Source organism: Nyctereutes procyonoides, unplaced genomic scaffold (assembly GCF_905146905.1).
Source record: "Nyctereutes procyonoides isolate TBG_1078 unplaced genomic scaffold, NYPRO_anot_genome, whole genome shotgun sequence".
Classification (NCBI taxonomy): Eukaryota; Metazoa; Chordata; class Mammalia; order Carnivora; family Canidae; genus Nyctereutes; species Nyctereutes procyonoides.
The window spans coordinates 51,382,105-51,409,957 of record NW_026575049.1 but is presented as its reverse complement, the minus strand read 5'-3'; the positions used below and the strand labels follow the sequence as shown (position 1 = coordinate 51,409,957).

Below are 27,853 nucleotides of genomic sequence, written 5' to 3'. Positions count from 1 at the left end.
TGGGCCCAGCTCTAACCCCGCAGGCGCCTTCGCGGGGAGCCCGGGGGGTGAGGGGGGCCCCGGCGGCTCTGAACCCCCAGCGCGCCCAGGCCCCACTTCCGGCTGAGCTACTGGTCCCCTTCCGCTTCCTCCATGGCGGATGGCGACAGCCGGGGCCGCTCAGGGAGAGGGCTTCCTGAACGTCCGTGAGGGGCCCCGAGGGGTACAGCGCGTACAGCGCGGGGCTGCCGTGCCCCCGGGCCCGGCTCTCCCTCTACACAGAGCCCAGGCCTAGAGTCCAGGTTGGCCCTCCTTACCACAGGGTTGACGAAGGCCATGATGGCCGCTCTGCCGCCTCCCCACCCTCGCGCCTGCGCAGCACGCGGGGCCGCCCCGAGGCGCCCTCGCCGCCCGCTTTGAAGGCCGCCGTGCACGTTGCCTGCGTGCTTACGCAGGACGCTGGGGGCGGGGCCGGGGAGGAGGGAGGGGCTAGTGGGCGGGTTGGTCTGCGCAGAAGCCCGCTGGGGGTACCTGTGGCTCGGGGGCTGGGGCGTCCGCTGAGCTCAGGCTGGGATCCCGGGGCGCTGGAATCCGGTACCCTGCGGGGAGCCTGCTTCTCCCTCCGCCTGTGTCTCTCGGGAATAAATAAATGAAGTGTTTTTTGTTGTTGTTGTTGTTGTTTAAAAAAAAAAAGCTTGCCACACTGCAGTCAAGTGCGATCTCAACGGTTTTGGACCGGTCCACTGACCCCTGAAAAATCCTTTGTTTCTCAGTCTGTAAAATAAAGACTAACAGTGGAGACGCGATGCAGTGGTGGCTCCCTGTTCACCTGCGGCTTGGAAGGGGGTCGGGCCAGGGAAGTGGGGAGACCAGGGGCCTCCGCCCTCTCCTTGCACCGATTTTCACCCCTCGGCCTACACCCCACGCACTGCCGGACTCCGGTGCAATTACAACAAGAGCCCAACTCTTCTAAGGTTGATTCTCAGAGTGTAGGACGGCAACATCCGCATCATCTGGGAACCCGTTAGGAATGCAAACCATTGGGCCCCACCCCAGACCTACCCTACCCTCCTACGATGGGGCCCAGGGTTCGGGAATTTTAACATGCCCTTCCAGATGATTCTGATGGTCACCGTCCCAAGACAAAGATTCTCAACTTTGGCTGCACCGTGAAGTCACCTGGAGAGTTTAATCAACATTTGGCACCTGAGTCTCACTCCAGAGACTCTGATTCTATTACGCAGCTTAGGTGGAGAACGACTGTTAAGTCAAGTCAGCACCCCAATACTGCCCAGGCTCCTTTTCCCCTCCAGGTGGAAAATCACCATCTCTCGACCTACAATAATTCCCTTCCTCCCCCCGGAAAGCGTGAGCATCTAGGAGCACACCTTGACTAGGGCTGAGGGTAAATCTAAGCATAGATAATGTGGAGTCTTAAGAAAAAGTTATCTATTGCCACGACCCTTTCTAATTCTGCAGGTAGGTCCTGACTTAACCAGATGGCTAGGTTATTTAATGATTAAAAAAGCATATTAGATTTTAAATTGGCTGTTTATTTATTTGTATGTATAAATTCAGTAGAGCTATTTATGCCCTACCACTCTGTATTTGCTTTGCCTGGGTCAGGTAACTTAGGATTTGTGAGTTTCAAGCACCTGATTTATATGAAGCTTTTTAGAAGACTTTCTGAAATTAAAAACTATCTGAAATCTCCTTTACAAAAAGTCAAGAATTTTATATAGTAATTTTTAATGATTGTATCTCTACCTGGCAATTGACTACCAGAAATATTCAAAGTGACTTATCTGTCATCCAAAATAGAAAAGCTAAACGCAGTCATTGATTCCTACTGATATTATAAATCCAGGGACGCCTGGGTGGCTCAGTGGTTGAGTGCCTGCCTTCAGCCTAGGGAGTGATCCTGGAGACCTGGGGTCGAGTCCCATGGCAGGCTCCCTGCATGGAGCCTGCTTCTCCCTCTGCCTGTGTCTCTGCCTCTCTCTCTCTCTCTCTCTCTCTCTCTCTCTCTCTCTCTGTCTCTCATGATTAAATAAACAAAATCTTTAAAAAATAAATAAATCCAATTAAATTACTCAAGCTGAGAAATAAGAAAGCTGAAAGGTCTCTTGTTTTCCAACTTTTCATAGTCAAGTTTTAAAACCTTATTTTTACATGCATATGATTGGTAGTCACCGAACAGCATATTGTTTTATATTACTTCCTTATATATTTTACCCTTCTCAAGGCTATACTGTAGATCATACATACTTTTGAAATTAAATTTGCCCTTTAGTCCCCATAAAAACTATGACTAAGAGTTGAATTATTAATACTTAGTATACTTAGTAGACTCAGATCACAGAAAGGTCATGTAACTTTGGAGAAGAAATGTCAGCAATTTTCCATTTGCCCCTGTGGTCCATCTGGATGGTCACTAGTAGACGCCAATGTAATTTTTTCCCAATAATAAACAATTTCCCAATAATAAACAATCAATAAACCATGAACCTCACCTCCTGGCATTCACAATTTTGTTTTGTCTCCTCCCACATCGTGCCATGGTTTGTCTGGGTGGCCAATAAAATAAAGAAGAAGTAATGTTGTGTCATTTCTGAGATGAGATTAAAAATGACTGTGGCTTCCATCCCTGAGATTCCTTCAGATCACTCTCTTTGGAAGAAAATAGATGTCATGTTGTGAGGACACACAGGTAGCCTATGGAGGGGCCTGTGTGACAAGGAACTGAGACTGGCCCATAGCCAGCAAAGATCAGGGGCCTGTAGACAAATCACATGAGTAAGCTTGGAAATTGATCTTTCACCATTTGAGTGGTCAGATTATGCAGCCCTGACTGACAGTTCAGCTGCATTCCTTTAAGAGACCTTGAACTACAATCATCCTCTAGGCATCTCATGATTTTCAACCCTGAGAAATTGTGTAAGATAATAAATACATGCCATTTTAAGCAGTTAAATTTGGGGATAATTTGTTACACAGCATGAGATAACTAACACAAGGCCCATTGTCTGATTGGGTTGTGACTAGTGAAGGTTTAGTTTTCCCTCATTGTAATCTCAGCATTTAAAGTTTTTTGAAAACCCTCATCAATCACAAGAGCATTTGGAAAGTATGTAAAAGAATATAGACTGATATTTGATGGCATTGACCCCAGGTTATGATCACACAAGCAAACTCTTATAGTTATGTGATGGTCGTAATTCTTTTGTCAATTTTCAAACCCATCAGGAAGTGTGTTGCATACACAAAACACTTTTGATGCTCAAATTGGAATTTTAAGATCCCAAAGCTTCAGTGAGGCAATTTTCAGTGACTATTTTTTATGTTAGTAAATAGAAAATAAAAAAGGTATGCTGAGCTTTAGTCCTTCTTTGAACACTCAGCTCTTTGAAATTACACCTGAGGCAAAACACAAAGCTCTTCCCTACCTGCCCATCACAATTCAGAGCATCAGATTTTCATTTTCCTCTGCTTTGTTTACAGACTATAATATATAATATGTCATTTATAACAAACACCAGTTTTGCAACATTTAACAAATCTAATAATTGGATTAATTTCTTTGTATTCTGTATATTCTCATTATTTTTGCCTGGAGGTCTCAGTGATACTATTACAAGGCTAACAAAACAATTTCACTTTGCTTATTGTGAGAAAAGGCCAGATCTATGAAGTCCTTTCTCTGAATGAGAATTTTTTTTTAAAAAAAAAGGTGTTTTAGAGACAGACCATTATCTTTTACATATTAAATTTTACAGTCAAATACAGGACATTTCAATAACTGTATAGACTCTAAATAATATATTTAATCAGTAATGAAAAATACAAGTTAGTCTATGAACAGATGGCTTAAGGCAGCAAATATTCATAATTAGTTTCTGAACATTTTGCAACCAGTGCACTAAGCTCAGCAGTATTGCATTTCTCTGCCTGTTTCACCCTTCACATCTTCCAGGAAATGAAAATCCAGATAATCTCTGCCTCACCTTGTAACTTTGAAATGGTTACAATGTTAGTAGTTCTGATTTATTTACATTCTGTACTTTTGTAACATTTTCTATTTTGTAATCCAGAATCAACTTACATTATTTGAACATCAGATATTGCTTCACCATGATGAATTCCCCCTCCCCACCCCAACAGGATTTCAGTTAAAATGACTGTGCCACAATGCTATGGCCAACTGGTGACTGTATCACACAGTGGAACACTCTTAATGATCACATTACTGCCTCTTTCAAAATGTTTTAATATTAAAGAGATGTATACACTGGGTACGTATGAAAATTAGTGATTGTAATTAACTCACTGAAAGTGTGGAGGATGACTTCAAAGACAATTTTCCCCATGGCTACTTTCTCAACATTCTCATCAGGGTCTGATAAGGATTCAGTAATTTCCTAGCTAACAAATGATTCCATTTTAATTCTTTAAATCACAATGTGTATAATCATACATGAACATGAAATATTAGCAAGGATAATGTCCATTGGCTCCAGTTAATTTTCCAACCTAAATCTCTACTTAGAGAAGATAGAAGTAAAGGCCAATAAAACTGAACTTAAAGCTATGATTTGGAGAGAACAAACTAGCTTTGTTTCCAGAATAACTATACTTTTCTTCTTACCTAATTTGTCTCATTTTATAAGAGGTAAATGGCAGCATCTTGAATATTCTAGATTGTTTTCTTAGGTACTTCAAATATCAGGAGAGGTAGGGAAAACATGGAGTAGACACACTTCTTCCTATTCTTTCATCTAAATATAGCCAAAAAAATCTAAATATTATATATAAAGCAAACATAAGAAGACCCTGAAGCGTGGAGAGAATTGCTCAGTTAGGGACTTTACAACCCAAAGAATGGCACAGCAGCGAAAGTGAACTCCCTGGTTTTCTTTTTGCCTCATGTATCCCAAACTGGGTGCTGGTGAAGTTTGCAACCCAGAAACACCACCTGTCACAGACAAAAATGAATGAAAGTCTTCTCTTTCTAGCCAAAGGACCAGGAAAGGGGTACCAAGACAGAAAATTCTTAAACAACAACTACTCTACTGCAGCCAAACACATTGAAAAGATAGGCTCCAACCCCCACCTGTCAGAAAAGGCATATTTGGGAGTTTAGACTTCCACTCTTGCCTACATGTCATGAAGTACAGCCATGCCCACGATGTCACTGGAGACCACATGGGACACTTGGACTTGCAATCCACCCAGCTATATGGAGACATCCCTTCCACTCAGCAGGGTTGTGTCAGAGAAGGCCAAAACTTTGATTCCTGCTGGCAATAGTGAGACCTGCCCTTGCAGTGCCAGCAGAGGCGGTGTGAGAGGGAGCAACAAGGCACCACTCCCTGTCTCAGCCTGGGTGACGTCAGTGGAAGCCTGGTGGGGAGCGTGAACTTCTCCCCTACCCAAGAGTAATGAGAGCTCCTCCCTCCCTGGGTTGTCAACAGAGGCTGAGTGAAGAATAGGCCTTCCCCCTCCACTCAGCAATAGCAACATGCCACTCTCAACCTCCCCCACTGACTCAGTGTCACAGGAGACCTGGCAAAATAGGTTTAAATAAGATCCAGTCTCATAATAACCAAAATGTCCTGCAAGCAATTGAAAATCATCTGTCATACCAAGAACCAGAAAAGTCTCAACTTGAGAAGAGACAATCAGGGACCCCCGAGTAAGTGTCTGCCTAAGGCTCAGGTCATGATCCCAGGGTCCTGAGATTGAGCCCCCACGGTAGGTTTCCCTCGTCAGTGGGTAGTCTGCTTCTCTCCCTCTCCCTCTCCCTCTACCCCTCCCCGGACTTGTACACATGTGCGCAGTCTCTCTCTCTCTCTCTCTCTCATTCTCATTCTTGCTTTCAAACAAACAAATAAAAACAAAAAAAAAAGACAGTAGACACTAACATAGAGATGAGTACGGTGTTGGAATTTTCTGACAAGGATTTTAAAGCAGTCTTCCTAAAACTGCTTTGATGAACAATTAAGCAAGCAATTTAATAGCACTTTAATGAAATGAAATCAAATTCACAAATGAAAACCTAGAATAAGTCTCCACAAAGAATTAGATGACATAAAGAAGAACCAAACGGAAATTTTATGACCAAATAATAGAATAACTAACGACGTTTCCAGAAGCTCGGAGTGTCGTCCGTGGGGACAGAACTTCATGGTCCTGATGTCTGACCATGGAGATGTGAGCCTTCCGCCCGAAGACCGGGTGAGAGCCCGTCCCAGATGGGTAGCACAGTGGAGATAAATGAAGACATTCCACCCCGATGGTACTTCCACTCTGGAGTTGAGATTACCCGAATGGCATCCATTTACTCTGAGGAAGGCCACATCGAACATGCCTTCATCCTCTATAACAAGTATATCACACTCTTTATTGAGAAGCTCCCAAAGCATCGAGATTGCAAATCGGCTATCATTCTTGAGAAGAAAGACACAGTAAGGAAGTTAAAGGAAATTGCATTTCCCAAAGCAGCAGAGCTGAAGGAAGAGGTATTAAAACGATATACCAAAGAACATAATGAAGAAAAGAAGAGGGAAGCGGACAAACTCGCCCGGAATGTGGCCATCCAGCAGCAGCTGGAGAGGGAACAGCAGAGAGTGGCAGTAGAAGCAGCAGCAGTTGGAACAGGAGCAGTCCCATGCCTTTGAGGAGATGATCCAGAACCAGGAACTGGAAAAGGAGTGGCTGAAAATCGTGCAGGAGTTTGGGAAGGTGGACCCTGGCCTAGGCGGGCCTCTGGTGCCGGACTTGGAGAAGCCCTCCCCAGACGTATTCCCCCCAGCACCTGTCGCATCTGCACAGCCTGTAATACCGCTGTAAGGCCTGCCAAGCCACCTGTGGTAGCCAGGTCCTTGAAACCTGGAGCATTGAGCAACTCAGAAAGTACTCCTGCCATCGATGGACTGCGCCATGTGGTGGTACCTGAGAGGCTCTGTTCACAGTTTCTCCAGCTAGCCAGTGCCAACACAGCCCGAGGAGTAGAGACATGTGGAATTCTCTGTGGAAAACTGATGAGGAACGAATTTACCATTACCCATGTTCTCATCCCCAAGCAAAGTGCCAGGTCTGATTATTGCCACACTGAGAATGAAGAAGAGCTTCCTCTACAGGATCAGCAGGGTCTCATCACACTGGACTGGATCCATACTCATCCCACACAGACTGCCTTCCTTTCCAGTGTTGACCTACACACTCAGTGCTCCTACCAGATGATGTGGCCGGAATCAATAGCCATTGTTTGTCTCCCCCCCACCCCCAAGTTCCAGGAAACTGGATTCTTTAAATTAACTGACCATGGACTAGAAGAGATTTCTTCCTGTCGCCAGAACGGATTTCATCCACACAGCAAGGACCCACCTCTCTTCTGTAGCTGCGGCCACATGACTGTTGTGGCCAGAGCAGTGACCATCAGAGACCTTTGATGAAAATTTGACTCAAACACCTCCCAAGAACTATAAAACCATATCAATGTACTGTAGCCTCTTAATTTAAACTTTCCAGAAAACTGTTAGCTTTTCAGACAGAATTGAAAGTGGGTATCACCTGGGGGAGAACTAATTTTTCTGTTTCTGGTTTAAAAGGAAATAGTTGGCTGTACTTTTTAGGCAAGTGTGGAAAATGGCATGATCATGCTAAGCAACTCTTCAGTCTATCTGCAATGAAAAAATTAAGTTGAAAGAATGGTATAATGAACACTTATCTATGACCTTTGTTCTTGATTCACCAGTTGTGTTAATATTTTTTTCCCCTCTAAACTATCCTTCTAATTTCTCCACCAATCTGCTTATTGTTTACCTTTGGAATTATTAAGGTATTAATATAGAATAATTATTAACATAGAATTAATTATTTCTATGTAGAAATTGGGAAGCTGTTTAGGAAATCTTTGGGCTTTCCTGTGGTTTATACCAATATTAATGAAGCTTATTACAAGGGTGAGGGATAGCTCACTATGTCTGATGAGATGGTAAGGCTTGAAAACCCTGAAGAATGATTTTTTGTCAGGAAGTATTGTTATTTAACAAATATTACAGGATATTTTTTCCCCTACAATAAAGTGACAATTAACATATAAAAAATAGAATAACTAAAATTTAAAAATTCTACAGATGGGCTTATAATGGGTTGAATTGTATCTTTCAAAAAGGTATGTTGAAGTCCAAACCCAAGTACCTCAGAATGTGACCTTGTTTGGAAATAGAGTCATTGAAGATGGAATTAGTTAAGATCCTTTTAGAAGATATCCTTTTAAGGGAAGGACAAAGACACACAGAAAGAAGATGGCTGTGTGACAACAGAAGCAGAGATTGGAGCACCAAAATTGCCAACAAACACCAGAAGCTAGAAAAAGCAAGGAAGAAATTCTCCCTTGCGGGTTTCAGAGGGAGTATGGCTGTGTCAACATCCTAATTTCAAACTTCTGGCCAAACTTCAAATCAAGACAATACATTTCTGTTATTTTAAGTTTCTCAGTTCATAGTAGTCTGTTATGGCAGCCCTAGGAAACTAATACAAGGCTCAGCAACAGAATGGAGAGGACAAAGGAAAGAATCAGTGAACTTGAAAATAGAACAATAGCCCAATTTGAACAACAAAGAGAAAAATAGACAATTCAAATATAAGTGTCTTTCTTGTCAGGAATCATAAAGGCCAGAAGGAAGTGGGCTGAAAGAACTGTCAACTCACTATCCCAATGCAACGAAAATATCTTTCAGGGAAAAAAGGGAAAATCAAAATATTATCAGATGAAAAAACAAAAACAAAGAAACTAAGATTATTTATCACCAACAAAACTACCCTAAAAGAATGGCTAAAGGAAATTCTTAAAATAGAAAAGAAATGATAAAAGGAAGAATATAAGAAAGAAAAAGAAAGAAAGATGAAAAGTAAAAAATAGACTTTCCTTCTCTTGGCTTTTTTTTTTTTTTTTTTTTTTTTTTTTTTTTAGGATTTTGTTTATTCATGACAGACATAGAGAGAGGCAGAGACACAGGCAGAGGGAGAAGCAGGCCCCATGCAGGGAGCCCGACATGGGACTGGATCCCTGGTCCCCAGGGTCACACTCCAGGCTGAAGGCGGTGCTAAACCACTGGACCACCGGGGCTGCCCTCTCTTGGCTGTTTGAGTGTGTTTGACAGTTGGAGCAAAAATTGCAACATCACCTCATATAGTTCTCAAATTCTATTATCAACAGAAGAAGATAGAAGAAGATAAGGTTTCTTCAATTCGCTGGAACTGGAAAAAATGTTGACTGGTAAGTTATATATGTACCACTAACAAAAGCTACACAAAGAAATACATTCAAAAATACTATAGATAAATCAAACTGGAATTCTACAAAAAATGCACAAGTAACCAACAGGAAGGCAGGAAAAAGAAAAGAGAAATAAAGAACCAAGGGAACAAACAGAAAAAGACAGGCACAAACCACCATTGGCGAGAACTTGAAGAAAGTGTAAGTGGTGCAGCTACTTTGGAAAACAGTTTGACAGTTTCTTGAAAAGTTAAATATGAATTTACCATATGTCCCAGGAATTCCACTCATACCCTAGAGAAATGAAAACAAGTACACACAAACACTGATACATGAATGTTCATAGCAGCACTGTTGATAATAGCAAAAAAGTGGGGAAAGACCCAAATGTCCATCAAATGAGAAATAGATAAATAAAATTTGACAATGAAAAGGAATGAAGCCCTGATACATCCATCACCCAGGGTGAACGGAGACACAAATTACAGATGAGCCTCAAAAATGTGATACACTAAGTTAAGCCAGAAACAAAAAAAACTTGTATTGCTTAAATCTATTTATATGAAATGTCCAGAAAAGGCAAAAATATAGAGAAATTAGATTAGTGGTTGCCTGGGGCTGGGATGAAAAATAAGAAGTGATTGAAGGGGTGCCTGGGTGGCTCAGTCGGTTAAGTGTCTGACTTTGGCTCAGGCGGTGATCTCACTGTCCTGGGATGGAGTCCTGAGACGGGCTCCATGCTCAGCAGGGAGTCTGCTTATCCCTCTTCCTCCACCCCAGACTCGTGCGCATGCTCTCTCTCTCTCTCTCTCTCTCTCTCTCTCTCTCTCTCAAATAAACAAATAAAATCTTTTAAAAAAGAAGAAGAAGAGGAAGAAGAAGAAGACGACGACGACGACAATGACGACATGACTGAAAATGAGCTCAAGGAAGTTTTGGGGGAGATGGAAATGTTCTAAAATTGATTGTAGGTAATGGTTATATAATCTTGTGAATGCACTAAACATCTTTGGATTGTACACTTAAAACAGGCAAATTTTATGAGATAAATCATCAAGAAAGGTTTTAAAAGGTATCAAGGTATCAGGGGAGGCTCTCTTCTCTAGAGTGGACTAATTTTTTTTTAAATTATGATAAAATACACATACTATGAAATTTGCCATCTTCACCATTTTTTAAAAGATTTTATCTATTTCGGAGAGAGAGAAAAAGACAAAGAATGGGGAGGAGGGTCAGAGGGAAAGAATCTCAAGCAGACTTCCTGCTGAGGCTGGACTCCTTACGTGGAGCTGGATCCCACAACCCATGAGATCATGACCTGAGCTGAAACCAAGAGTCAGACACTTAACCAACTGAGCCACCCAGGCACTCCCCATCTTAAGCATTTTTAAATACACAGTTCAGTGGCTTTAAGTCCATCCACATTGTTGTATAACCATCACTATCATCCATCCTTTTAAGTCTTTTCATACTGGGAAACCGAAACTCTGTATCCACTATAAACGGTAGCTCTTCATTTTGACTTAGACTTGCAGATCTCTAAAATAACAGGAAATTAAGCTCCCAGTATTGTTTCAAACGCAGGAAAAAACCTCTGAAGCTACCAAATGGTTCCAAAATATGTTAAACAAAAGACAGATACTCTCATTTCACAACCAAAAATACCACTTTATTAGATGTTGGGTATTAAATGAGAAAACATGACCCCTGGCACATAGTAGGCACTAAAAGTCTAAAGGTGCTTCCTCTTCATTTTTAGCAGCTTCCAAAAATAAGATCAAATCAAATTTTAAAACAAACACTTAATCTTTTTAACCCTTTGAAGACATATGTGTTTATTATGAAAAAATATGTGTGATAGATTTTAAGTTTCTTGAGGACTGAAGCTGTGTATTATTGTCCTTATGTGCCCCTGAGTTCCTAGCATAGTACTTCTACTACAGAAAACATTCATTAAATATTATTGATTTTAATTTATCATTAAACCGTTATAAAATAGAATTTCTAGCCTATTTATAGGGGAAAAATATAGAGACCAAAATGAAATTATCCACAGAAGTAGTGAATATCTCCATTCATTCATTCATCCATTCAGTATTTTTTATTCAACATATAGGTCATTAACTCTGGCTAAGGGATCAACACCATAGCATTGACATTGATGCAACCATCACCTACAATCACCCCGACTTTGGGCTTCTTCCCAGAGAATGAGAAATTACTGTAGGCAGAGTCACCCCAATCAAAATCTCAGATGGAGAGAGAGGAAAGAAAAATATGCAAGCAATTACAAGGTAATGAGATTAGTACTAAAAATTACTTATGAGGAGCAACTAATTTGAATGGGGAGAATCAAGGCTTCGTGGGGTAGGACCCCCCCACCTTAGAGGAGAAAAGGAAAAGTGTCCCCAGGACAGGGTGATGTACAACCTGAAACTTGGGCCCTGAGGGAGGGTTTGAGGAAATGAGAGCAGGTTGGTTTAGAGAACAGCCACACTGGAAGCAGACGAGCAGCTACAGGTCTGTGGGTAAGGAGGAATTAGCAGCTCTGTTTGACATGCAGAGGCAGTGTCCATGGGAAGAATGAGATCAAAGTGACTGATGTGTACCCCTTCCTGGTGCCCAATGGCAGAAAGCAAAGAGGAAGAGCAGGGGAAGACCCCACGAGACTTCAGCAAGCTTATAGCACGTGGCGGAGATCCACTGACAGGGAAAGGGCAGTAAGGAGAGGGTGGCAAACATCATCTCGTTCACGATTTTACCCAAGGCCACTTCTGGCCCTGGTGTGAGTTTAATATAGAATTTGTCCTTTTCCACAATGAGTACTTAGCAAAGCCTCTGAAAAGTGTTTCAGAAGGTCTCAAAATTATCCACCGGAGAGGCAGGCTCTTGGCATTTAACAATGCCACTGTTCAAAGATGCTCTTTCCTTGTCCTTTTCATGGCACTTGAGGACCTTTGGGTGGAATTCTCCTTGAACAGTGTGAAAATATCAAAATAAAGCCCCACAGAAAAGGCTACGCATGGCTGCTGGCGCCATCTCCCACCTCCACGCAGCCACTCGCAGACCCTCAGTATCTCCCTCAGAGACAAGGAGCAGGAAAAGGGTAAATTTTTCAATGTCCACAACTGGGTTTCCTCAATCAGAACATCTTCTGTCAGCGGGGTTAATAATCTTCAATTCCAAAACTATAAGAGTTTTCCCATTTGGGTCAGTAGAGTTGATAAACAAGGCTTGCTACCAGTCAATTGAAATGGTCAACCCAACTAGTCAAGAAAATTAAAGTCAATCCTAAAGGGCCCTTAAAAGGAGTCACAGACACCCACCCTCTGTGGGTGGGTGAAAAGCTTCTGAATGCAATTCCATTTCTTCACAAGACACTAGAATACAATAGGCCTGCTTGCATCTGTACCGGTAAAGTCGGCCTTCCCTCCTATTGCAATGGGTGAACTGTTCCTACCCTTATCCAAATCGCTGGCACCTTAAAAGCCCGTCCCCTTTGTCTACTCAGAGCTATGACCCTGGCAATTTCTCTCTCTCTCTCTCTCTCTCTTCTCTCTCTCTCTCTCTCTGTCTTCAGCATCATACGCTTTCCTTTTGCTACTGGATCACTGCCACCGTGCAAACATCCACCACCCAGGGGTATACCAAAGATGGGAGAAGGGGAAGTCAGTCCTGGGTGCAGGCAATGGCATGGGCCTTGTCTGTAGAAAATTTACAAACAAGGATGAAAACAACTAAAAGTCAGTCTGCTTTCTCTTCTCACATGTCAGCAATTCTAAGCAACGTCTGAGAGAACAACTCTTCATTGGCATAGTGTTCTAAACAATTCCTCTAATTACTGTTGAGTTTTAATAATACACATGTAAACTTCAAATCAGTGCACATTAGCTTCTTAGCATTTAATGAACATTGTAGTCATGAACATAGAAGTTAATTTGAAAAAACCCCAGTTACACAGTTGGACCCAGGACACATGTGGACTCAGCTCTCCATATTCATTTTGGAAATTCATAATGGCCCAGAGTGGTTCAAATTCATATCAGGTATGGTTCCTGTCTCCATTCCCTTTGGTACTACATATTCCTTGGAGCAGCCTATTCCTGGGTGTAAGCCATTGATTCATAAATCAACAATGATCGTAAAGATGAAGAGATAAAACTTGAGTCAATTTTTGTCATTCTGTGTGACCATTTGGAGTTGCTTTTGTGTGCTTAAATTTAAAAGAGTAAAACAGTGATACACCCCACTCGCTCAGTCAGAAGAGCATGTGACTCTTTTTAAAACTTTTTTTTAACATTTTATTTATTCATGAGAGACACAGAGAGAGGCAGAGACCTAGGCAGAGAGAGAAGTAGGTTCCATGCAGGGAGCCTGATGTGGGGCTTGATCCCAGGACCCCGGGATCACGACCTGAGCCCAAGGCAGACACCCAACCACTGAACCACCCAGGCATCCAGAGCATGTGACTCTTAATCTCAGGGTTGTGAGTTTGAGCCCCATGTGGGGTGCAGAGATTACTTAAAAATAAATAAATAAACTTAGAAAATAAGTAAAAATAAAAGAGTGAAACAGAATGTGAATGGCAAGATGTAATATTTTTGCTTGGGACCTTTTGTTTGGTTATTTCACACATGAAATATTTATTGTATTTGAGTAATAAAACCCTTAAAATTGAAGTTTATTCTTCTATTTTAATCATTAATTATTTTAAAATTGAAAAAGGAATTAAGCAAATAAAACATTAAATTAGCAGTTGCCTAGACTGTACCTACAGCAGATATTTCCGTGTTATAAAAATTCATGTATTAGTTACTGGACAACTATTTACATAGAATGTTATTATACCAGACTGTAACACAAAACCAAAGTATCAACTGTTAGGTAAATATAAAACTACTGAATAAATAGTTGTGTTGTTTCATCCTGCAGGAACTTGGAGGAATTTGGTGGATGTTCACAAGACTGTGAAACCAGCAACTTGTTTATAATTGTTCTAAATTTCATAACAAAATCTGAAGTGAGATCTCCATACCAACATGAAATAACACTGGCTGGTGGAGCCTAACCAAGAAAAAATTTAAAGCAAAACAAAAGGTGATTAAAGCAATGGCTCAATTTGTTTTGAAATCTGTAATGCCTTCAACACTACACATACAGTCCATGACTACAGACTCTGAAGAATGCAAGCGGGCATATCCAAAGCACCTGATTCAGAGGACATGGCCCTGAGAGTTGACAAGGAATTATTTTGGAGAAGTACCGGCAATGGGGAAGAGAAGGGAAATTTTAGCAAAAGTCAACATCCATCAGGTTTAAGAAAACATTGACAAAAAAGATGGGAGGCTAGAGACACTAGTAAAAAGCAAGACCAGGACTTTGGCCTTAAGGGGGGAGAGGGGGTGGTGGTTAAAAAGATCTCAGCTTCCTCAGCTACGGTCCCATTGTTCCTATTTACAGCAAAGCTCCTCAAAAAAAGCCATCTACTCACCGTCTCCACTCTGACTTGAGTTGTCTGTCAACTCGGATGATTTCCATGTTACTAAATTCAATGGCCAATTCTTGGTCCTCAGCAGCATTTGGGGCAGCTGATGACAGTCTAGCTAGCGCCTCTTCCCCCACCTCCTTTACTGGATCATCCCCATTTTCCTGACCTCTAAATGTTAGAGTCTACAAGCCAAGTGTTCAGACTGCTTCTACTCTTTCTGTCCACTCCTCGGTGGTCTCATCCAGTCTCACAGCGTTAAGTATTAGCGTCTCTAAACGTCCCATTTCTGGCCCGACTCTCTTTCCTAGTATATCCACTTGGATGTCTGATAGGCATTGCAAAGTCAACACACTCAAAACTGTTTATTTTCTGATCTTTCTCCCCAGACTTACTCTGTTAACATTCTTCCTCTTCTCCATAAAAGACAGCTCCCTTTTTCAGTTGCTCAGGCCAAAAGTCTGGGAGTCAGTTTTGTTTGCTTCTCCCCACCTCCCGCCCCCTTCCCACACAGGGAGGCCAATCCAGTCCGTCAGCACACACTACTGGCTCTGTATTTCAGACGTGTCCAACCATATTTCACCCCCCATCACCACTCCCAGTCACCATCACCGCTCACCTGGGGTACGGCAATAGCCTCCCAACCATGCGCTGCTTCTGTCACTACCCCCATCTACGCCCCTAGAATCATCTTAACATGGAACTCAGTTCCTGTCATTCATCTGCAGAAACCTTCTAGTGGCTCCAGTCTCACTCAGAATAAAACCCAAGTCCTTCCCAAAGACTACAGAGCCCTGCATGATCTGCTTCCCTCACCCACCCACAACCTCTCTAATCTCCCCCCCCATCCATCCTCCTGTCCATCTGCTCCCGCCACCTAGCAGCCATCTGCCCTCCTTGGTGTCCCTCTGACAGGTTAAGCACACTCAGATTTCAGCGCCTCTGCCCTAGCATTTTCCTCTGCTGGACACACCCTCCTCTGGGAGATCTGGGTGACTTGCTTCCTCACTTCTTTCTGATCTCTATTAGAAATGTCATCTCATCAGAGAGGACTTCCTTGGCCAACCTATCCAAAATAGGTTTCAATTTTCTGCCACTCTGTTGCTTCCCCCTCACCTCCCTGCACTGCAATGATTGCAACACAGTATCTGTTTATGGTCCAATTTCCCCCACTATTAAATACCCTCTACAAGAACAGGAATTTACTGTTTTGTGATTGCTTATCCCCAGTGCCTAGAAAAATGCAAGCACATATATTAACCACACAAGAAACATTAGAGTCAACAAGACAATGAATTGGAACAGTGGTCACATAGCATTCTACAGTGATTCAAAGTGACCTCTTGAGGCAGCCAATGTCAAACAAGCCTCCTGTCCTTCAGAGTATGGAAGGCACCTTTGGGAACACCAGAGGCATTTAGCCACATCCACACACTTACTCATGCTGTAAGGTTTTTGGAAATATATTGTTTTAACAGGCTTTATAAGAGAAGGACAACCATCCACCCAGAAAGATTTCTGAAAGGCAGAGCCCATCTTGAAAAGACAATGCTCATTGCTGGTTTCTGAGGACTGCACAGGGTGAAGGCCTGTCCCTGAGTCAAGGCGGTAGGGAATATTCTCCTGAAAGCATGTATTTGCTTACCTAAGAACCTAAGTACAATCCTGGGCTAGAGCTTTTCACAGATCACATGCAAGTTGATATATCACAACTGAAAACTCAGAAGTCAAACAGGATGGATTCATTGTAATATTTTATAAATATTTTAAATAAGCAGATTTAGAGTTTATTAACTCTCATTAAACAAAAATTGTTTGAAATCTGTTGAGAAAAAAAAAAGAAATCTGTTGAGAGGGAAGGCACCATTTTTCTATCTCCTTAGTACTTAAAATGTTTAGAGATAAGCATGGTATTTAAATCTCCGGGATGTGTAAAATTGTATTCAACAGCATTTTTAGACAGGGCATTAAGAATACTTAAAGTGTTTGTCTACTGCATTAATTTTAATTATACTCCACTGGACTCACAACGCTTTGAAATGCTCTACAAAATGCCCCCAAGATCTTTTATTAATCATAATACAAGCACCAAACTCAAATGCGGTTTCTCTGTGTAGCAGCAGCTTGCCTGCGAGCGCCCTCTTCTGTCACAAAAGTATTCCACAAATTTCATTACGTGGGATTCACAGCAATTCTGGGTGGTACAACATGGGTTTTTAAGGGAAATGTCAACACACACAGTCATATTTAAATATGCTGTCCTCCACCTGAGGTTTGTCAGGCTGTTCTGGAGCAGAAAGGAGGGGATGAGGGGAAAGTTGGAACCCCAGATGTTAATGGTGATTTGCATTTCATCCCCCGGAAATCTCTGAGAAATGAACTTTAATCTTTTAAAAAATGGAGCAACTAACTAGTCTTATCTGTTTTCCTTTTCTTTATAGGCAGAACATGGTTTTAAAGGAGGAACAGTACCTGCAGCTTTTATGTAAGGTATTCTTTGTAACTCAACTGTTTGCTTTCTGATTAGCAATCCTCTCTTGCTTTAAAAATTAATATACAAATTCATACTTAGATGGCACTTTTAAGCAGGAACGTATTCATACAATTACAAGCAGAAAAATCTTTTGTTTCAATATGAACTGGGAAAATAAGCAGGGAATGAGGTGGAGCCCCATGAAATTGCCATCAAGAATGGTTAAATACTGGCCACTTAATATGGTTCCATCAAATACACCCAGCCCTGTGCCTTAGAAGCCTGGGTTAGAGCACTAAGAGGGTCTGAGAGAGACACAGCACAATCTAGTGGAATCAGGGTGTGTCTACACACAAATCGGGCAGGGTAGTCTAAGTGGAGCTGAGACAAAACAGGAAAGGATTGACGGGAATTTGAGGAATTTTGTTACAAATATAATCAGTTTATGCTATTTGATTCTTTTGTTGTTTCTGCAGAACTAGAGCCAAACTCGGTCTTATTCTAGTAACAGCTAAAGCACTGCTTAATGATCTGACCACTATGAAGCTTATTTCCGGATGCAGTTTTGAGATTTAACTTCTATAGCTAGATAAAAATTGAATTTCAACACACAGCATCTTTCTTACAAAAAGGACAGGTAGAGAGGTTGTTAAGTTGGTTTTAGCTGATACATCTTCCTATCTTTTATGGCCTCTCCCCAATACACACTTATCTGAAATATATTCTATACGATTGCATAAAAATCATTTCCTAGACTGAAAAAGTTGCATTAAGTGAACATCATTTCTATAATACTTTGTCAAAGTTTGAAAATTCCTTAGAATTCTCCTGTGGACAAAGTGTGCATGGTTGTCAGGAAAAATTGGGCAAGACTTTCAACAGCAGGTGCCCTATTAGCTCATTCATTCAGGTTACCAACACCTTTCGTTTTCTTTATTTCCCAACTCTGTAAACTCTAGAAAACTGATATAAATGCGCACAATCTTTGTCCAAACAAATGCAAACAAATTGTGTGGGGGTATTTGTAAATTGTGTCTATTTGTAAATTGATTTCAGAATCTTTATTGCCTATAAATGTCTCTGTTCTTTCAATCGTCCTTGAAACCAGCTGTAACATCTTACCAGTTCCCTCATTAGCTAATGAGTTAACTAAAACCTTGGGCACATACTTATATCATTTCTTTATGAGAGTAATGACTATATCCTCTTAAAAATCATCCTTTAACATCACAAATTGTAGATTTTTCCAGGATGTGCCAAGAATGCCATGTTGACTGGACTCCTTACCAATGAAGCAGTATACATTGGCCTGACAGAGTCAATTGTTTAAGATCCTTGAAATCAATATCTTACCTTCAAAAGAAAAAAAATAGTCCCAGACCTTGCAAAAAAAGATACGTCCATTGCACAGTAAGAACCTTTTGAAATACATCTTTAATTTTAAAAAATCAATATGCAATCTACAAAATACTTTGTTACATGACTATTAAAGCTCAATCTGTTTTCTATTTTTATTGATATGACATAAAAATCATATTTTGAGTAAGATACAATACTTAGTTATTATTAAGGAAGGCCTCCTAACTGAATTTATAAGAAAAAGGGCTGTATCACAACTACAGTTTCTGAATGAAGGAAACCAAAACCCTAAAACTGTCTAATATATAAATCAGGTAAAAAAAATCCATCCTTTATTTATGTGCTGGAAAGCATTTTTATACATTTCTAACGGATCAACTATTTTTATTCCCATAGAATAAGGAAATGTACTTAAATTTAGACCTGTACAATTTATCAGGTAACCATCAAGCCATGAATTTGTGTACACAGTTAATACAATGCTTTGACTAGTAAGGCAACTAGAGATCAGAACAATGAGAGCAGAATTAGTTTCACACTGGTCAACTCCTTGGAACTCCACCATTGTGTCCACCAGGCAACTGACCCTGAAACGGTCAAACCCATAAAGGGTTGATCTAAATTACTTAAATTGTTAGAAAGGAGTAGTTCCTCCTTCACTCACATCCTTCCTCCCTTCCCAACCTTAAAAGCAGAGGTTTTTGTGGTTGTTTCGAAGATTATCATTTGCTTTCTGGCAAAGGAAATTTCACTTCTTAATTTGGAAGTCTAAGTGAAGCCTACCTGATTTTTCACTTAGAGCACCATGGTCACATTTGACCTTCTGCCATTTCCGAGGTCAGAAGAATTGTATTAAAAAACCTCTCCTCCCTTCACAGAATGTTAATTTAATGCTAAGTAATGAATATTTAAGGATCCTAATAGATGTGCAAATTAACAATTATGCTGTAGCACCCCGCTGTTAATGCTATCAACCTTTGCATTGCTGCAGAAACTCAGTTTGGGCTTCAGTCAGCCTTTTGTTACTATATTTTCAACACTGAATCTTGAGATGCTCCTGAAGGCTGGATGGCTGGTCGTAAATGACCCAAGCAGTGAGGTACTCACCAAAACTGGACAACCTGTGAAACATGAGGGGTGATTAATTGAACCCTTTCCTGAAATTATTTGGAGGTGTAAATATTCATTAAGTTCACCTGAATCAGACTCTGAGCTCTTAATGGGCAGGATGCCATAAAACAGATTTAAAAGGAATGGCATAAGTTAACCCAGCTGACTTCCTTAGAACCATGGAGCAGCATCAGGTCTAGCCTGCCTCCATATTTGATCTCAGCATAACTGAAGTCACTCCAGAATGTACCACACCAGATGATGGGGAAAGATAGTGGAATTTTTTTTTCAGTCTCTCTCTCTCTCTCTCTCTCTCTCTCTCTCTCTCTCTCTCTCACACACACACACACACACACACACACACACACACACACACACACACACTTGCCCTCCTAAGCATCAACAGTGAATCTCAAACGTGACATTATGAGCAATGCATCAAGTGAAGTTAAAAAGAACAATACCAATTCATTTTGTTACCTTTTGCATCCTTTGTCTTTAAAGTAAAAATAATGAAAAGCGATAAAATCTGCTGATTGATACAGACCATCATAAATGTTGGTTTTAGTCTGTTTTTGAACAGATTAAAATGAGTGTAATACAATATTAAATAAAACATGGTATCAAGTCTGTGGGCTGACAAATAAATGTTGTTTGGAAGAACATTATTATATCATCAGCTTTGACTCAAAACAAATTTGGTAAATTGAGAAATATGCCTCCTAATCATATTTAAGATTCAATACAAATTGAAGGTGTATTATTACCCCAAGGAAGACTTTGTTTCTCCAGGCTAAAAAATACGTAGACTATGGAATTCATAAATTTTAAGTCTGACCTTTCACTGTAAATACTGAAAGAAAATTATAAACAGAATTATAACTACTAAAGCCATTGACTTTTTATTAGAAACCAAGCATTTACCTGACTTTGAAGAATAGAAACATCACCTCTTAAAAATACAGGTAAAATAATCTAGTGTCTTTCGTTTTCTTTATCTTTTAAAGAAAATATACCCTAAAGTAAGCAGAATTAGCATAAATAGCATGATAGCAGAACCAGCATAAAATAATCATAATAGGATTTAGACTTCTACTCAAGAGAGGCTTGTGTTAATTACAAATAATACTTTATCAAAAATACATTCTTAGAGTCTGAACTTTTGGGAGACAATATTCATGAACTTTAAAAATTCATCTCTAATATACATAAATATTTTAACTAGTGTCCAACACCATTCCATTCTGAAAGGAACCTCTCTAACCAAAAGGCGATTTGTCTTAGTGACTTGTACTAAAATATGTATATCAACAGAAATAGCTTCTTTGCAACACACATCAGAATACAAATACATTTTGAAAATGATAACACCATGGGGGAAAGACAGGTACCAAATATAGTCATTGATTACTCACCAATGTAGTAAGAAGACAGGAAGATAAATTACTCAAAATCACAGATACTTCCACATCTCCCTTTTAGCCTGTAATTTCAGCATCATCCCACACCTAGCCACATTCCAGAGATGAGCAAGAGGAAAGATTGAGTATTTCGGTTTATGTCTCCTTTGACTGCCTCACCCCCCGAAGAGGTGCTAACAGAGCACGAAGAGATGGGGACTGGAAGATGATAAATATGGCACCCAGGTGATCCAGAGTGCAAAACATTCAGCCACTGTGTAATTAATAATCCAAAACCCTTTAACCAAGCTGGCTGTCTGGTAACACATTGAGCAACAGCGACTGAGTGTTAATGGGAAGCAAAAACATCATACAAATGATAGACACATTTTATGTGAAACCTCTGGAGCACAACCATATCAAAAGCATAAAATATTGATTGTTTGGTTTCAGGTCTTCACTTCTCTACACATGACCACTGGACCTGTCCTAAGCCCTCTATTCAGAAGTCATTTCCACGACACAGAAGCAGATCTTTGTGTGGTTGCTGTGAATTACATATTTGAAAAGTGGGTCGTCATTTACTCTTGCTGCTCCTACTGAGTTACACAGTCACCAGCTTTATCTGGGTCTTCTCCATCGATTTTAATCCTCTTCTTTTCTATTTCGACCTGTATGCAAAAGCAAAACATGGCAGCATTAACCAACATAGCACTATCACCGCTCAGTCGCTCAGTCCTACTTCACACAGGACGCAAGGACTACAGCCACCTCATCTTTTGGACACAGACACAGCGCCTTCACCCTTTCATGCTGGCTCCTAGTGAGAGTGAGGCAGCCTGCTCTCCTTTTGGGCAACAGAGCCCCCCAAATCCTTCTCTCTAGCGTCAAATCTGGAAGAGGACTGAAACTCCTTTCCCATCCAGTCAGACATAGGGTTAATAAAATGTACACAGAATACACATATTGATAAGACATTCAGAGTCCTGGCCAGACATGTAATCAGTTACGCCTCCACATATCAACTATATAGCTTTTTGCCCACTTGAGATTTATAACCCACCCCAAGTCATCTAATTAAAATGAACTAGGTTACAAGCTAGTAAACCAGCTGGACAGAACCATCTCCCTACCCCTCATCCTTTTCATTTCATCTCAGATGTTACCTCCTCACAGAGGCCTTCCTGGACCACCTGAGATAAGGAAGCCCTCCATCATTCTCTGTCCTGTGCCCCTAGTTTATTACTCTCTTCTTAGACTCTGTCACTCTTTGACACTATTTATTTGTTTATGAATGATTTTTCTCTTCTCCCATTAGAAGGTATGCTTCACAAGGATGGGAACCTATCTCTTGTTCACTTTTGTGTCTCCAGCATTTAGGGCGGTACCTGGCACTTTAAAATTGCTCGATAGGGATCCCTGGGTGGCGCAGCGGTTTAGGGCCTGCCTTTGGCCCAGGGCGCGATCCTGGAGACCCAGGATCAAATCCCATGTCGGGCTCCCGGTGCATGGAGCCTGCTTCTCCCTCTGCCTGTGTCTCTGCCTCTCTCTCTCATTCTGTGTGACTATCATAAATAAATAAATTAAAAATTAAAAAAAATAAAATAAAATTGCTCGATAAGTAGTTGTGAGATGGAACGTATTTTTTTGAACCTGACTGTCACCAAATGTAGAGAAATTAGTAAATGCTATTAAAGTGGCAGAGACTTGGTTATTTCTCTAAAAACACCAGCAACCTGAAACAACCCATGCATAAGAAAATAGGCATAAAATGAATTCTCCACTGTGCTTGGCCCACATTGCAGTCACACATAATACTTATATACCAAGTGGGACAGGTCAAGCTCTCCAAGAAGCGGTCTCTGAGATGGAGACCAAGGAGCAGAAAGCGTACTGGGGAGTACTGTCTGGGTCGACACCTGTGGGGGAAAGAAGGTAACAGAAGAAGGCAGACAGGAAGAAGTTGGATGGCAGTGCAGTCACCATAAAGGCTTCAGCTGATCCCCAGGGAGAAATGGAGCTGGGAGGACTGCAGAGTCAATCCACGCTGAGGCAAGAGGGTCCTGATACACCTGCATCCACCAGGAAGGGGGTGTGATCTGGGGCAAGGCAGCTTACTTCAGCAGGGCAATTCCTAGCTGCTGAGAGAGTTAAGTCCTTTAGTCCCAAAGGGGCTGCGGCACACCACAACACTCACCCATCATTAATTTTATCAGTAGGACAAAAAAAAAAAAAAAAATTACTGGACCCAAACACATAGGTTTATAAACAGATGGTCCAGAATAAAGAAAAAATCTTCACTTATACTATTACTAAATGACTATAATATTACTATATTATAAAACTACCAGTTGATGTTAATGATGTCTTATATAATCACACCACTTCACAATGCTGTAGGAAATATGTGGCAGAGCTTATCTCTATATTTGCTAACTTAGAAGATGAGAAGGAAAAGCAAGTTTGGAAACAGGTGCAAGTGTATGTCACTCTTTAACTCATCTGGCATGAAAATACAGAAGACCTGACAGTGAGCATTTAAAATTGTTAAAATAGAGTAACCCAGCATTTCCCAAAGACTGCTCCACAGAATACTATTTCAGAAGGTATTGATAGGGTGCTACATGCACGTACCCCTAGAAACAAGACTGTATAATAAATGAGTTGGGGGAAATTGAGTTAAGTCTAACAAGTTTCTTTATTGCAGAATTTCTCAGAGCCTTTATTTAGATTAGCGTAGTGTACAGCATTCCTCAACTTATTTTTTCCTTGGATCATTATATTTTTTCCAGAGAATACATCTTGGGGAAATGCTATTCTAACACACTTTATTTCAAAGATGCTTCTGAAATGTGAATTTGTTTTTTAATGCCCTGTGTTTCTTTGAGAGTAGAATTAAGTGACACTGTGTGCTCAGGCTCCTGATGTTTTCTAGAAGTGAGAGAAACTTGGTTCACTGGTGACCATCAAGTTTCCATGACTGGGCTCTTTTCTAGATCAAATAAACACACTTACATATACACATACACGGTCATTTAAGAGGGCAAAATCAGGTCTTAGCTCCAGAAGCCTCAAGTTGAACCAAGGGGCTTTGGGACATACCTGAATGTTGTAGCAAGCTCGCTGATGAACATGTTTCTGTGGCTGGACATCACTCTCTACCCCCAGAGACCTGACCTCTGTCTTCGATGCACAGGTGTCAAGCATTCCGAACTGAACAGTTGCAAATGGATACCAATCAGAGGGAATTTCTTGGTCTGATCCAAGTTCTAGTTTGTAAGACAGGCAGTGGGGATGATCAGGACCTTGAAGAAAAAAAATCAAATGGTCAAAATATTTCAACGGCCATTGAACATTCCTCTGAAACATAAGCAGCACTCATCCGTCTCTTTAATAGAGAACTCCATTAGCACTGTGGCAGTTTAAGTTCTGTTTAAACAACATACCATCAAAATTCACAGTTTTGTACCAAGTAGGGGAAATCTGTGTTTAAGTACCAGCTTTAAAACAAGTATAAGGGCAGCCCCGGTGGCGCAGTGGTTTAGCGCTGCCTGCAGCCTGGGGTGTGATCCTGGAGACCCGGGATCGAGTCCCACATCGGGCTCCCTGCATGGAGCCTGCTTCTCCCTCTGCCTGTGTCTCTGCCTCTCTTCACTCTCTCTGAATGAATGAATAAATAAATCTTAAAAAAATAAAAAAATAAAACAAGTTCATTACTATATATATATTAACTCCTGAAGTGTTTTTAATTAACAGTATGTTGTTTCTTTAATTAAATATGACTAATATTTGTATTAAGTATCCTTATTTGGCTATAATGTACAATTGGATGTGTTTTAACAAACCCTTTCCCTTAAGTAGACTGAATAAGCTCTTACAATAATTGTAACCTTATTAATTTTCTTACCACTCTGTTTCTTGATAGATAATGCAAAGGTAAACTTCAGCCCAAATTGGGTCATATTATTAAAAATTCTAATTTTTTAAGTTAAACTTATTAAAAAATTTATTACATTTTAGAAACTCCTCTAGGCCAAGAATTCTTTCTTCAGTAGAACAGATTATTTGTTAACTGCTGTAATTCTTGCTCATCCCCTAAAAGCTTTGCCTGGAACAGATGTACAGTGTAGAGATGGGCATATTGCTTTCAATGTTTTAATCTAATATTTGTTTCCACTTAATTCAATTTGCCTTGTATTGAGCATCTACTCTATGCTAGGCCAGGCTCTGTGCCAGATCCAAGAATATTGGATATACACAAAGATTTTAAATGGGGTCATTTAACGTGTATGTGCGTGCACGTGTTACAATGGAGTAAAAAATGTTTCCAATGCAATCACTATAGTAAGGCTACAAAGTTCCAGGATCCTGTTGTGTTGTCCACAGCATCTACATATCCAACACAGCTATCTTTATTTAAATAAATGTATGAGATGACAGTTATTCGAAAAGCCAGATTAAATTACTTTACCACTGACATACCTTGAGAAAGAACATTTCCATCAGCATATAGCTTTAGGCACACAAAAACAAGAGTTTAAAGGATTTCACTTAATTCTTAAAAGATAAATTGCCTTTCACTCCTTACAACCTGTTCCTTGTAGACAGACTAATAGAATTCTAAGGCTGTAAAAGGGCTTGAAAAGTCATCAATCAATTAACCAACAGAAGCTCATTAGCCATCTCCACCACTTACACATAGGGCAGGACAACAGTGGCCTCTGAGGTGTTCTAAAGCTCCCCAAATCACTGCAGGCAAGTGATAACTTTATTCACACACACACCCCTAGAGGGGATTCCACAATCCATTACCCTTTCTAGTTTTCTGTCTGCAGCAAAGAGGCAGTAAATTTATTTAAACTTAATTCAGGCACTCTTAAATCCATGACACGGTGGCTGAGAACACAAACACAAGACCCAGATTGCCCAGAGCCCAAACCCAACTCTGCTGCTTAATAGCTGTGTGATCGTAAGCAAGTTCCTTGATCTGAGTCTCAGTTTCCTCATCTGAATATGAGAATGATGTGGGTGATGCTAACATGAACCTTCTAGGATCGTTGTGAGGACCCACAAACCAGTTGGCACACAGAGAGCTCTAGAGCCGTGGCATATGAGAGTGGCACAGAAGTGCTGGCTGTATAGGACTACTTTGCAAAGTGCTACTCGATGATAAATTCACTATTATGATTTAATGACTGTAATTTTGATAATTAAGAGACTGAATTCTGCACTTTTGGAGCTGAAAATGATATCGGGGACAGTGTAATTTGATATTCACATTTTAAAGGAAAAAATTCTTTTGGAAACAAGACTCAAGTTGAAGACATAGTAGTATTCCAAAAATGTTATTAACAAACCTTTTTCTATCCGCTTTTCTAAAAAAAAAAAAGAAAAGTGGCAAAAGATAAAGGAGAGCATTTTTCGCTTCAAGTTTTCCTACATATTTTTCCTGGCTTTTAGAAACTCTAAATACTCTACAATGTTTAATCACATACTCTCCCCTTTAGACTTTGATCTCTGTGCGAAGAGGTACCGTCAGGCACATTTAAGGCTCCAGGGACATTTGTCAATCACGTTACTTATCTCAGTAGTTTCCAGCAGGGGGCACTCTTGGGCTTTGGTAAGGGCTACCCTCTCCCAACTGTTTAGGACTGGAAAGAGGAGTCACAAACTCTACTTCAGTGGAGTTGGTATTTGGTTCTTCTTGAACCAACATATTTCACACCTCAAAGTGAATTGTTGAGAGTTGGAGGGAATAAATGTTAGGAGATGACACAAGTGGAAAGAGAGCCACCAATGTGCTGATGACAGCAATGGAAAACGTGAGCTTTATCTAAAAATTGGTAACATGGGAAGGTAGAGATAGATACATTTATTAATTGGCCCTCCACCACTCCACTACTCCCACTCCCCTTTCTAATTCTAGGCTGTGTCTGCACCTCCTGTGGCTAACCAGGGTTCTCATCTGTCCTTCTCCACCCTCCCCTACCCTACCCCTCAAAGCCTGTGGTCAGGAAAGTTTCCTGTTTCTCTGTGGTCATTCACACTTTAGTGCGAATAAGCTATCTGAGATACCTGCCCAAGGCCAACCTTTGCTGTTAAATGAAAGACTTCCCCACTTTGTTAAAGGAATATTAAGTTTTGGCATGCTGGCAAATGAGACATGGAATGGGCCAGTATCCCTTCCTACCTCCTCGAAATCACATGGTAGTGGAAAAGAAAAGTCAATACCGATCTCAAAAATCCACAGGAAAGGAGTGCCTGGGTTGCTTAGTCAGTTGAGCATCTGACTCAATCTCACCTCAGGGCTTGATCTCAGATCATGAGTTTTAAAAAATTAAAAAAAAAAAAAAACAGAGGAGGAAAGGTCTTTTTTTTTAAAAAAAAAAGATTTTACCTATTATTCATGAGAGAGAGAGAGAGAGAGAGAGAGGCAGAGACACAGGCAGAGGGAGAAGCAGGCTCCATGCAGGGAACCCGATGTGAGACTCCATCCCGGGTCTCCAGGATCATGCCCCGGGCTGAAGGCAGGTGCCAAACCACTGAGCCAGCCAGGGATCCCGTTTTTGTTGTTGTTGTTGTTGTTTTTTTAATGATGGGCACAGTAGACTAGCTTCATATAGTCTCTTTAAGTTTCAATTTTAAAATATTCTAATGATACTGGTTCTTCAGAAACTTGCTTGAAAAGGGTAATGTTTGTTTTACCTTTTTATTTTTTTAAGATTTTATTTATTTGAGAGAGATAGTGTGTGTGTGCAAGCGGG

The 27,853-nt window shown here is 40.7% G+C and overlaps 2 protein-coding genes and 1 pseudogene across 3 annotated transcripts in view; 1 reads left to right on the top strand and 2 right to left on the bottom strand.

Moving 5' to 3' along the window:
• The window catches only part of GTF2A1L (general transcription factor IIA subunit 1 like), a 44,555-nt gene extending 44,238 nt beyond the window's left edge, over positions 1-317 (bottom strand). The window contains exon 1 of the mRNA XM_055328611.1: positions 297-317. Within this exon, the coding sequence (XP_055184586.1) occupies positions 297-317 (21 nt within the window). The remainder of the gene's footprint in view (positions 1-296) is intronic.
• A 5,854-nt stretch (positions 318-6,171) lies between these two features.
• Positions 6,172-7,430, top strand: LOC129511688 (STAM-binding protein-like; annotated as a pseudogene).
• Positions 7,431-18,074: 10,644 nt separating this feature from the next.
• STON1 (stonin 1) overlaps positions 18,075-27,853 on the bottom strand; it is a 53,871-nt gene continuing 44,092 nt past the window's right edge. For both annotated transcript variants that reach the window (XM_055328610.1, XM_055328609.1), the window contains exons 3-4: positions 24,192-24,394; positions 18,075-21,760 (exon numbers count right to left, since the gene is read on the bottom strand). In XM_055328610.1, the coding sequence (XP_055184585.1) occupies positions 21,686-21,760; positions 24,192-24,394 (278 nt within the window). In that variant the 3' untranslated portion in view covers positions 18,075-21,685. The remainder of the gene's footprint in view (positions 21,761-24,191; positions 24,395-27,853) is intronic.